The following is a 12269-nucleotide window of genomic DNA, read 5'->3' on the forward strand; positions in this document are numbered from 1 at the left end:
CCTGTCCCTGGGCACCAGTGAAAAGGGCCTGGCTCTGTCCTCTTTGCTTCCTCCCCTCAGGTATTTCTAGATATTACAGGAGCCCCCTGAGCTTTCTCTTCTCCAGAACACTCCCAGCTCTCCTGGCTTTTCCTCACAGGAAAGATGTTCCAGTCCCTTAATCACCTTCCCCACCCCGCTCCCGAGTGTGTCCATGCCTGAGGAGCCCAGAGCTGGGCACAGCACTCCAGGTGGGGCCTCACCAGTGTTGTGCAGAGGGAAGGAGCTCCTCTCTCATCCTGCTGGCAGCGACACTCCTCCTCATGCAGCCCTGTCTTTGTCAAGAGCACATTGTTGGCACACAGCTTTCTGCTTGAAAAAAAAGAAAATGAAGAAGCACCTGAAGTAAACACATTGAGAGCAGGTGTGCTGAGGGTGGAGATTTTGAAAGGATATCCTTGTTTGACTGCAAGTATTTTTGAATATTCCCTGCCACACAGAGCTATCTGATCTGTTCCAGAGTGTAAACAATAGAAATAGCAATTCTTGCTCCTTAACAATATTTGTCTTAAGTTGTGCTATTTGTCAGGGTGGATTAGCAAGGTCCACAGAGGGTTTCTGTGTCAGGAATTTATCTGAGCTCGCCCTTCAACATATTTCTCAAGTCATCCTTATTAGACCTTTGTGCCTGAAGATATTTTGATTCACTTGCAGAGAATTACACCAGACACAGGTGAATGCTCTAAATGTGTGCAATATATAAACCCTCTTTCCTGTCAGAGGAAAGGTGCCAGCAATGGCTGCACATAGGAATTAATTGTTTTCCTTGCGCTGGTGCCAAAGTTTTTTACTTTCTGCCAACGTGGCACTGTCTGAAACCCTAGAGAATAATATTTAAGTTGAACAGATTGAAGTGGAGGTTTGGCAAAGGGGAGAGGAAAAAAAAAGGCTGTACTTTTTGATACAGAATTTAATGCTTCTGGTGAAAAGATCTGTTTCAAGGAGATTCTATTTTGGCCATGGTTAAAGTATTGTGTTACTTATCTCCTTGAGCCTGTACTGAGTAACTGTCCCAAATTTAGAAGAATATCAGCTGGATTTGTGTCATATGTTGTAGCATTCATTAGATAATAAAAAACCTCTACCAAAATAAACCCCACCATGATTCTATTGTTTCTGAATGGTGAGCCATGTGGTTAATTCCTGTGCTTTGTATTTGTTAAATACCTACCCTCAGCTCAGAATTGATACATTTTAGCAGATAATGGAGAACTGTAGACATGATTTCTTGTACAAATCTCAATCTATTACTGTTTCTTGATTATTTTGCATGTTCTTTGTGTTTGATTTCTAATTCATATAGACCTTGTTCCCATGAGGCTAATGCATTTCTACTATTGAGTATTTGCTTTTTAAAAGCAATAATACAAACAAATCAGCTGTGCTTTGCACCTTGTGTTTTCTTGCAGAACTAAAGACAGTATGTATCATGCCCTGACCTATGCCACCATACTGGAGATGCAAGCTATGATGACATTTGATCCTCAGGACATACTGAATGCAGGGAACACAATGAAGGAAGCTCAAGCCACCTGTCAAAGGTAAGACTGGAGCAATTCTGTCAGTAAATACTTCCTTCTTGGGAAAGTTTTGAAAGACTGCTGGATACAAAAGGAAATGTAATCTCACAGAAATCACAGGAAAACTGAGGTTGGAAGGGCATCAGGAGGCCATCTAATCCTGCCTCCTGCTCAGAGGAGGATCACAGCTCATAAATGAGGGTGTTCTGCAGTCTAGTATTGAAAACTCCAGTTTACCACAATATCTGATTTTTCTTGTCAATTAGGATTTGTCCTACCTGTAGTCCTGGTTCTGCAGTGTCTGGAAGTTGTTTACAGTGTTCAAACACTGCAGAACGTTCCCATGGGTGATGCTTGTACTGCAGTTGTCTGTCTGAGTCAACCGTGCTCCCACTTTTGCACCCACATTCACCCATAGACACAAAAAATAAATCAAAACACCCCCTTATCCCTCTCCTTCATCAAGACAGATTTCTGTGCATGAAGGGGAAGAGACAGATCCCAGAGGCCCACGTTGGCCAAGTTCTCTGTGGACTGTGCTGAAGTTTGTGTGTGTGGTGAGATAACAGGGGGCTGCTGAGCATTGGAGGCACATTAGAGACTGTGGGGGTGGCTGGCTGAAAGATATGGTTCTCTGTTCTTGATTCTCCTTCTTCAGAATGACCAAACTGACTTTTTGCAGATTTAGGAAGAAATCTACTGTAGCTGATTCTATCAACAACCTTGTGCACAGGCAAAGCCTTGAACACTTCACTGAAGGTAACATCTTTCACGTGGGTGATGTTTTCCTTTTTGATTTATGCAGCTTGAATCCTGTAGAATTGTTGACTCAGTATGTGCTTGCAAATTGTGAATTCACTGACAAAATCACTGATCTGGATTTGCTAGACCAAGTGTCAGTGTTTTGGCCATTGCTGTGTAACCAATACAAAATCACTGGTCTTGTTGCTTTCTGACTCAGCACTCCCCAAAATTGCTGGGTAAGGAAATATCTAGAAATAAGTATTGAAATGCCTGTAAAGGTTCTAGATCCAGGAATTTATGGAAACCACCAGAAAAATTTCTGTGAAGTTTCTGTAGCTGTGTGTCATTTCTGTTTGGAGTTACATCAGTAGTCTAGAACTGAAACACTCCAGCAAATTTGGAAAATATTTTTCTCAGTTTGAGCTCTGTGATCTTATTCCTACATTAATGGGCTAAGTGGTTTTTAATTACTTTCTGACTGATTGATTGGTTTTCTTCTCTCTGTGTGATGTTAGAGGAAATCCATGCAGAAATTTGTTATGCTGAATGTTTACTTCAGAGAGCAGCACTCACATTCCTCCAGGTATGGATTCCTGCATGGCTCTTGGGGGGAAAAATATCATGCAGGTTTATTTTCCTAAATGGACTGATAGAAGACTACAGTTTGACCTAATGGATCTTTCAGCTGGATCAAGTCTGGATTTTATGTGGGCTATTTGGTGGATATTAGAATGTTTAGTTTTCCCTCATGATTACTAAAAAATACTTATCTCAAGACCTATAGTGCTGAGTGCCCTATGACACCTTTCCCCACTCCCTTTTGGATGTGTGAAATGTAACTGCAGCAAGCAGCAATTTTTAAATGATGTGTTGGGATATCAGATTTTAAAAAAGTAAAAGGTGAGATGGTCATTGAAGTTGTGCTGGAATGCAAGCAAGACTTTTGTTTGAGTCTGGCTGGTATTTCCTTTGCCAAGACTGCTCTCACTGGTTTGTTCTTGAGCAGCAATTATGTTCTGCATAGCTGTTAGGCTCCACACGTGCTTTCTCCTTAACAGTGCTGTCTGTCTTTAACAAAGGGGAGCTCTCCCTCTTCTTTGGGCTTTATCTGTCTGTCCTAATGAAGCTTGATTGGTTTGATGGAGCACCATTAGCAGTACTTGCTAGGGCTCCAGCATGCAATTTTAATTGTTAGTCACACTTGAAATACTGATTTATTTTTTTTTTCCTTGATTTGGCTGTACTTGGTGTATGAAAGTGGGCCTCTTCATCTACCAAGGGGATAATAAAAGCCACAGTCAGAAAAAGGCTGCTGCTTCTTGGCTCAAGGGTGCTGATAGGAAATGGAATGCAGGTGGTGCTTTTATAGTGTTTGGGAGTTGCCAGGTGGGCTCTGATTTATATTGCTTACAGTTTATGAACCATGTAACCTTTTTCAGCCATCTGCTAAGTCCCTCTGCTAGAAACTATTGCTTCATAGCAACACCCATAATCAGGGGAGCTTCTAGTAGTTTCTGGAGTGCTGCTGATGGACTTTGAAATGACCAAGGTGTAGCTGTTTCCATTTTCCTTTGGGATGAGTAGTAGCCAGTTTGAGTGAGATCTAAAACTATGGAAGGAACTTCCAGAGTTCCACTGTTAAGGAGAGCTTCTCTGTTATGTCTATAGAAAAGGAGCATTTTAAAGCAGTGTCTCTTGGTTTTAAGCACTATTTTTCACAGATATCTGTTTATGAAAATGTTTATAGAGACATGAGATTTAAGAGTACAAAACCAATTTCTTGTCCCATTTTGCAAAGGTCTCTTTGCTTCCTGTTCTCTTCTGTGTTTAATTTTTCATGAACACATGAACCAGTTTGAAAAATTAAACAGAGGCACTTGGTTCCAACAGCTACTGAAGTGGGTTAGTTTTGATGCTTAGTAAAAATGACCAAAACCATTTGAAAACACATAAAATGTAGTCTCAGCATTTTTCAAGGGCTGAAAAATTCTCACATTGGCTATCCCTGTTGTTGGTGTCATTCTAAGTGCAAAAATTTTAAAGCCATATTCCTTCCTTGTTCCACTTTCCATTCAAAGGAAAATATAACTGAACCTTTATGGCTGGGTGTGCTGCACCCCCCAATGTACTGTACTTAGTACATCTCATAAATTCCTCTAATCCATGCTATTTTCCCCACAGTGCCCTCTTATGAATTTTCTGTGTTGGTATCTTCTGTTAAAACACATGTAGACTCTGAGTTAGTGTAACAGTAGACATCAAAACAAATCAGAGTGACAGATTATATAAGTGAGGCAAGAAGTTCCTCCAAAAGGTTATGGAATAAAGACCCTCTATCTAATGGTCCCCCAGATACTTTGGTGTCATTTCTCAGTTTGTTATAGCTTATCATGTATGGCTTTGTAGTATGGCTCTCATGTATATATTTGAATATTCAAACCAGAAAGAGCATATCCTGCATGATTTTACTGACCTGCTTCACTCTTAGGACATGAAATTGTATTCTGCAGACTCTTGAGGACAGGCAGTGTACTGGTGAACATTTCCTGGCTCAGCACCACATACATCCTGACTACACTCAAGTAGAAATGAGAGAAAACTATTTTTTTGAGAGAGCCACAAATGTACCTTAGGTGACATCTATTAGCTGAGTCCCTGTGTTCATTAAGGCAAATTCAGATGGTTCAAAGGTGACAAGGGCTAAACTGATCACAGAAAGCATTAAAATCAAATGCCTGTGTCTAAACAGAACAAAAAGTATCTTAATATAGAAAGGAAATCCTAAATGCATGTCTTAGAAGCTTGTATTGTCTGTGTCATGCTGGTTATGTTCCAGGTGTGTATTAATCTTCAGAAGACAAAAGCCCTTTATAATGCTTACAAATTCATATTGCTGCTGTGTTTCCATTCCAACAGGATGAGAATATGGTCAGCTTCATAAAAGGAGGCATCAAAGTCCGAAACAGTTACCAAACCTACAGGTGAGTCAGAGGGATGATCTCATTAAGTGCACTCTAGCAGTAAAGAGTGCTGCTGGTGAAATCATCCAATTCACAAGTTCATTACTGTTGTGTTTACTGAGTCTTTATTATGGGCCTCACATCTACAGGTTCTTCCTTTGCATAACAAAGAACATGAGCATTATGGTTATTTGGATTGTGGAGACAGTGGGCCCTAGCTCTGTTAACTCCCAAGGTTTTTCTGCTTCAAGTACCATATCCTTGACATTCTGTCCAAAAAATAACTGTTCTAAAGGATGTACTGTTCATTGTGTCTGCATAGCAGAATTTGCAGGACTTATAGGCTTTAGGCATAATGAAATGGCATTTCTTTATAGTACCAGCTGCAGCTTTTTGGAGCATTTAATACCAGTAGCTGAAGCAAAGTAAAAAGTGAAGGTTAAATATGCATAATATTTTATTTATTTTAGAATTATAAATTTTGATCCAGAGTGGGCACAAAATGTCTCGTGTCCAGCAGACACAAAACAGCATCAAGTCCAGGTTGTCCAGAAGGCCATTGGAAGGGAGAGAGATGACAATGTCCATGTTTGTGTGGGTTGAAGGTGACTCTAAATGCAGATCCAGAAGATTACACTTACAGGGAATAGTGCTGAGTCTGGTGGCAACAACCAGTCAAAAGCAGGTGACAGCCTGAACACAAATACATTCTTCCATTTTTTCCAATGTTTTTCCTCTCCTAATAATTAACAAAATAAATTAAAACAATAGTGTAAAAACCACATAGCTATAGAAAGCCTGGAGGCAAATTAATTTCAAACTGAGCTGGATTACATGGAAAATAAAGGGAGACTACAAAGCTGAGACCTATAAAAGTTAGAAAAATAAGCAAGTAATTTCTGATGCATCTGCCCATTTTAGAATATTTATTACAGTTGTCTTTTCTCATATAAAACAAAATATTCTTTTGAACATGCACTTAATCTAGGGATTACTGAAATCAAGTCAAACTTGCTAATTTAAATTTGAGTCTCATGCACTGCTCCATCATCTCTTTTTGCAGTGGCAAAGTTTGGTGATGCTCCCAACAGCCATCCTTGAAACATTTTCAGGCTGAAATGTGGTTGAATATTGACTGTTGAATTCCTGTTTGACAGGAATTCCTCTCCAGGATTCCATGGTTTTTAACTGACATTTTAAATTTAATGTGGCAGGAATTATTTGATGATAAATCCAGCAAAATGTAGATGTTCACTTGAGTGAGAGGACAATTTGGCCTTTTTTAACTGCTCTGTACTTCAGGGTAATGGGGTTACTTTCTTACTGAATTATAATTAATCGTGTTATTTACTGACACTGTAACAGAATCTTGTGCATTTCCAGGGAGTTGGACAGTCTCATACAGTCCCCACATTATGTCAAAGGAGAGAACCATCTTCATTTTGAGGGAGGTGTGAAACTTGGAGTTGGAGCATTTAACCTGGTAGGTACCAACACTCTCATCCTGAGCTGCTGCCCTGCTACCTCCTGAAAATGACCCTAACTTCAATTCCTGAGAAGTTCCACTGGCATCATAGTGATCATGTTGTTAAAATGAGGTGTGTGCTCTGACAGTGCAGGATCCCAGCGTCTGGTCTGAGCACATCAGATAATAACACTTCAGAAATAAAGAGATTGCTGCCCACAACGTGGTGTGAGGGCCCAGAGAAGCCTTGAGCAGAGCAGAGTTGCCTCTGCCTGTTGAATTCCACTTATTCTTTATTGACACTTGGAAAACTAGCAGGATCTAGGCTGTTAGCAGGGCAGTTGGAAGGGGTGGAGTACATGAATGAATTTTGAAGTGCTGCTCCAGCCACTCTTGGCTGTTGTTGTTTGTGTTCTGGCCAAAAAGCAAATGAGAAAATGGTGCAGGATGGTTCCTGGGAGGGGACTGACCCAGAGATGTGAGGGGTGATGGGCTGCAGAAAGTGCCTGGAGCTTCCTTTTGCTTGCATTGCTTTGCATGAGTCTGGCAAATGCTCAAATGTCAGATTTACTGTACAAAGAACAAATATGGACTGTGTGGTGTGAACCCAGGATTTCTGAAACATCCACGTACTGGAGTTACTAAGCATGTGCTGTGTAAACATATTTCTGTTTAAATTATATGTAAAATACAGAAGGTATACATTTACCCTGAAAAATGTCATATAGAGATGTTTTTAGTAATTTTATTAATTATTTCTCGTGCTTGGAAAAATTGTAGGAGGCCATTGGTAGCTGAAAGGCAGAAAGTCTGTTACTGCATAACTCTTACATTTTTCTCTCTAGACATTGTCCATGTTTCCTGCACGGATTCTGAGATTACTGGAGTTTGTTGGATTTTCTGGGAATAAGGTAAATGTGAATTAAATATTATTGGTTCCCCTCAAATTAAAAAACAGAGGCAGGAGTTTATCTCTTTCCCTCACATGAGCTGTAACCCCCTGGTATCACACATGTGCACTGTGGCACTGTTGCTTTCATGCAGCTCAGTTTTGCTTGATTTTTTTTCTGAATTGTTGCACTTCAAAGGTTGTAATACCATTGTTCAGTGTTGAAACAGTTGTGAAATGGGGTAAAAGCAATGGCTAATACAGGGATGTCAACATATTTAGGTTTTTAGTTACTGGTCTTTTGATGTAGGCATGTGCTAAGAAATCTGTAGCCAAAAGTGTATTCCTAGCCTTTAATATATTTATATAGCTTCCTTGGTAGTTACTACTGTCATTATGGGGTCTGAATGTTTCTGACAAGGTTCTTGCATGGCAGGGGAAAACAAAATTTTATTTCTGCTTTAGTAGCAACTGGAAATTTGAGTGTGGCACCTAAATTCTCCTGCCTAAGGGAGTAAGGGCTTTTTTGCCTGTAGAGTAACCAGTCTGAGGTTGTTGAGCAAGATGTTTAAGGAAGGAAGTTCAGTGAGGGAGCACCAGAAAACTCACTCTTTTATAATACTTTCTATTTACAAAACAAGTTTTAAGGAGAAAAGTGTCTCTTTTTTTAATCAGAACTGAAGCCTTACATAGCAGGTGGATTAGTGTCATCATCATTTTACTGGTTTATAGGAAGGATCTTATATACGAAAATAAAATTTATTTATTTAAAAACAAGGAGCAGAGTGTGGATTACAATTTAGAAATTTCCAGGAGCTGACCAGGAGCTATTTCACATCAGTAAAGGCAAAAATCAAACAGTTCTACCTGTCAGTTTCAGCAAGAGAGCATTTAAAGCAAATATTCTCTTAGAAATGTAAAGGCAATTCACGTACCAGCGGAGTTCTGAGAATACTTTGGTGAATTGCTCATTTTACTCCTGCAGATGGAAATTGTCCCTGCAGTTGAGTTTTCATTTGGCCCTGGGATTTCTTGCATGGCTGTGAGTGGGCTGATATTTGTGTTGATGAGTCAGCTCCTATTACAGTTCCTTAATAACTCACTGAAGCATGACATAGATTACCATAAATCTGAGCAAAACCCCTGTTGTTTGCACACCATACAGAGGAGCATTTTAAACACATTGATCAAAGTTCATTGATCAACAATGAATTTATTTGTTGAAAATTTTATTTTAACACCCTAAAAAAGTCTTTATGCATTTAACATTTGTAAGTCAGGTGCCTAAAGCCAAAAGCAAAATTGCAATTACATGTGCAGTCCTTTCTAGTGGTCAGTTTCCAAAGTTTCCAATAAGACAGTAGGCAGTCTAGAGGGTGAAAGAAACAGTGACAGAGAAAAGGGAAGTTTGTTAATCTGTGCTCCATTTGTCCAGGACATTTTCATACACCTGTGTTTGATGCTGCAGTCTTTTCCTTCAAATGCTTACTCTGAGATTGTGCAGCAGAGTCATGGTTAGTGCCTTGAGCTGTTTGCAGATTACCTGGAAGAGCTGTAGTGCACTGCAGGACAGCTTGATTTTGGTGTGGGTGATGTGTTTATTAAAACTGGATATAAATTTGTATCGTGTGATCCTCCATGATACCAACCTACCTCAAAGGCAGCACATTTACCCCTGGGGACTCTCCTTTATCTCTGAGTCATGTCATGGGGAACAGCAAATGCGGACATGCCCAAAGCTCCAGCACTTCCTAAGCCATTTGCAGGCACTGTGGACATCATGATCAACTTAACAGCAGTCTGGAATCTCAAAATAGTAGGTGGGATAAAATCAAGAAAATATAAAAAGTAGCCTGAGGCCATGTTTGTTCCCTTCCAGTCCCAGATGTGCCAGCTATGCCCTTTGCACTGTTCAAGCTCCTTTCCCTTGCATCATTACTGAAATCATGGGATTATTTGTGTTTGGTAGCACAGCCCCACATTTGGGCAGTGAGGTTGGGTGCAGTTTTGCCCAGTTTTGAGAGAGGAGCCTCGTGGGCAGAGGGGGGTGAGGCCCCTGTGCTGGGGAGCACGGCAGCCTGGCTGGGCAGCAGGTGGAGCGTGTGTCCCATCTGCACCCGGTGTTTGACGTGACTCACCTGTGACGTGACAGCAGGAGACTCCCTGCACTGTCTGCCTGGAAGCCTGAACCCTCCCCACTGCCTCCTCTGCCAGCTCTCAGGCTAATATTTACTCCTGGGCTTATTTTATAGGTGATTACAAAGGCTGTGCTGCTAAACTGTAGAGCAGTTTGACGTGAGCCTACCATATGTTAAGTGTAATTTGTCGGGGGTCGGATGACAGCATGATCTCCATGAGCAGGCAAGAAAACTGTCAGATAGAACCAATTTCTTTCACATTATAATTTTTTTTTTTTTTAATGTAGGAGGACATTTTTCCCAAAGCTGAAGAATATTCTTGATGTGTCAATTTCTAATAAATTGAATTCCAGTTTCTCACTAAGCATCTCTTTTGAATTGCATTTTAGTCTCTTCAAATTTTAAATGAAGCTTAAATATAATATTGTTAAGTGGGATACATTCAAATGCCCTATCAGCTTAATCAGTCAGTTCTTTGAAAAGCTATTAATGTATCCATCCTCCTTGCTAAACCTGCAGCTATGTGATCAGGCCATGGGCCATGAACAATGACCCTGCTTTGCTTTAATGGTCAAGATCTCTAATCAAAATATTTATTTAAAAATAATATCCAAGAACTTTTGCTTCAGGGAAGTCGATGGGTTTTAGTCAGTAACAGCTGAAATAAATATGAACCAGTCTCAGTGTTGTCTGATAATGATTTTGAGCATTGTCCTTGTTCATCCTGCAGTTGCTGTGGGAATCCCCAGTGCTCGCATGGGGAGTCCTGAATGAAGCATTGGGTGTCTTGGGACAAGAATTGAATCAATGAGATACGGAAATGATATAATACAATGTAGTGACAGTCTTGGGTGTTAGATTGTGGGACGTCACGAGGAACTTGCACAGAATGCTGAGAGTTACCACGCTGCATCATGTCTGCTCTGTGTTCTACCTTATATCCTTCAGATTAGTTTATGTTTTGTGTGAAGAAAAACCTGAAATTTGTTAGTGTCAATTAGGGAAATTACAAAAATGTCTTTCTGGAAAAATTATGAACACTCACTGCCTTGACATCTGCTTTATATTGTCATCAAATGCCCTGTAATGGACTTTGTTTGGAGACTCACTCCTGGTATTTTGGGATTGCTTCTATGAGTTGTGACATAGGTGTGGAGGTAGTTATGGGTCATTTATGGTTAGAAGGTGTGTCCTGGCAATTAACTATAATGTACTTAGGGCCTGGTGCCAGTCCCTGAGTGAGTGCAGTGTGTTTGCAGAGTTACTCCTCAGGCTCAAGTAGTGCTTGTGATTTGGTTCCCAGATCCTCAGTCTGATCCCAGAGAGCCCTGCATTGCCCAGCTCCTGGCACTCCCTTGGCTGATGGGGATTGTTGGTTAATCCCTGCAGGCTCCCTGTGGAGAAAGGGTGGTGCTTGAAAAGGTGATTCATGTGCCTGACCCAGGCTGCTGTGCCAGACACTCCCTTGGAGGAGCACCCCTGCCCCAGCCAGGCTCAGAGGGAGCCTCAGGAGGCCAGCTGGGGAGTGTGGGATGTAAAACATGGCTCCCAGAGACACCCTTCGTATTCCTGTTTTCTGGGTATCCCATTGTGAGAGATGCAGTGTGCAAGAGGTTTTTTTGAGAAGCAGCTTTGCTGCAGTGTATTCTACAAGCAAGAATTAAAATACTAACAACTCCTAGATTTCTTTTATTTAGACTGTGTCTTCTACTGGTTGTTATTACTTTAATACTGAAAGTTTGGGATATTCAGGTGGCAGAGTGAAAAGTAAAGAGCCTTTAATACCTCTGCTGGACTAGGCAGGGTTATGGACATTCCACAGAGTGAACTAACTTGCTCAGTGAGCTCCTCATGCCTGTGTAACTACTCAGTTCAAGAATTTAGAATTAAGGGTGTCAGATTTGAAGCCCTCTTCTATTGAATGGGTAATATTCTTAATCCAGTTACTGCAATCCAGGATGCAGTCCTGTGTAAAATGGGTGTGGGTTCATTGCTTGTCCATACAGATTATAACTTTGTGTTTGGCTGCACTCGTATATGCTTTTGAGACTAAAACATAATTGAGATCAACTTGACAAAAGTTGCATTATTTTATATGACAAACAAAGTCTGTTTGAATCATTCTTAGTGCTATTCACATTCATTTGAATAGGGATGACATATATTTTTATATAATATGTCAGATACCAAATGCTGCAAAGTCTAGTGCCAGTAAAGGCTCAGTGAAATATCAAGCCTGAAGATTTTCATTGTAAAGAAAATGTGCTTTGGAAATATACTTTGGAATTTTTTTTTGCCAAAATTCGTTCCACAGAATGTTTTATTTTACTTCTGCCTTGAAGTGCTACTTTTTAAAAATACAAATGTCTGTGGTTTTCATCTGGGCTATTTGAAGAAGCTGAATATATAATATTTTGTTACTTATTTGTGTCCATCAAACTTTTCCTCTCAGCAGAAAATGAAGCTGGTTTCATTTTGCTAAGTACTTGATTTCCATTAAGTCACTGATTTTCT

General features: G+C 40.3%; 1 protein-coding gene across 3 annotated transcripts in view; it reads left to right on the forward strand.

Moving 5' to 3' along the window:
* Window positions 1-12269, forward strand: part of TTC39A (tetratricopeptide repeat domain 39A) — a 52481-nt gene that overhangs the window by 15795 nt on the left and 24417 nt on the right. For all 3 annotated transcript variants that reach the window (XM_005482248.4, XM_074545810.1, XM_005482247.4), the window contains exons 3-8: window positions 1449-1580; window positions 2242-2318; window positions 2819-2886; window positions 5220-5284; window positions 6647-6746; window positions 7574-7639. In XM_005482248.4, the coding sequence (XP_005482305.1) occupies window positions 1449-1580; window positions 2242-2318; window positions 2819-2886; window positions 5220-5284; window positions 6647-6746; window positions 7574-7639 (508 nt within the window). The remainder of the gene's footprint in view (window positions 1-1448; window positions 1581-2241; window positions 2319-2818; window positions 2887-5219; window positions 5285-6646; window positions 6747-7573; window positions 7640-12269) is intronic.

This window comes from Zonotrichia albicollis, chromosome 8 (assembly GCF_047830755.1).
Source record: "Zonotrichia albicollis isolate bZonAlb1 chromosome 8, bZonAlb1.hap1, whole genome shotgun sequence".
Lineage (NCBI taxonomy): Eukaryota > Metazoa > Chordata > Aves > Passeriformes > Passerellidae > Zonotrichia > Zonotrichia albicollis.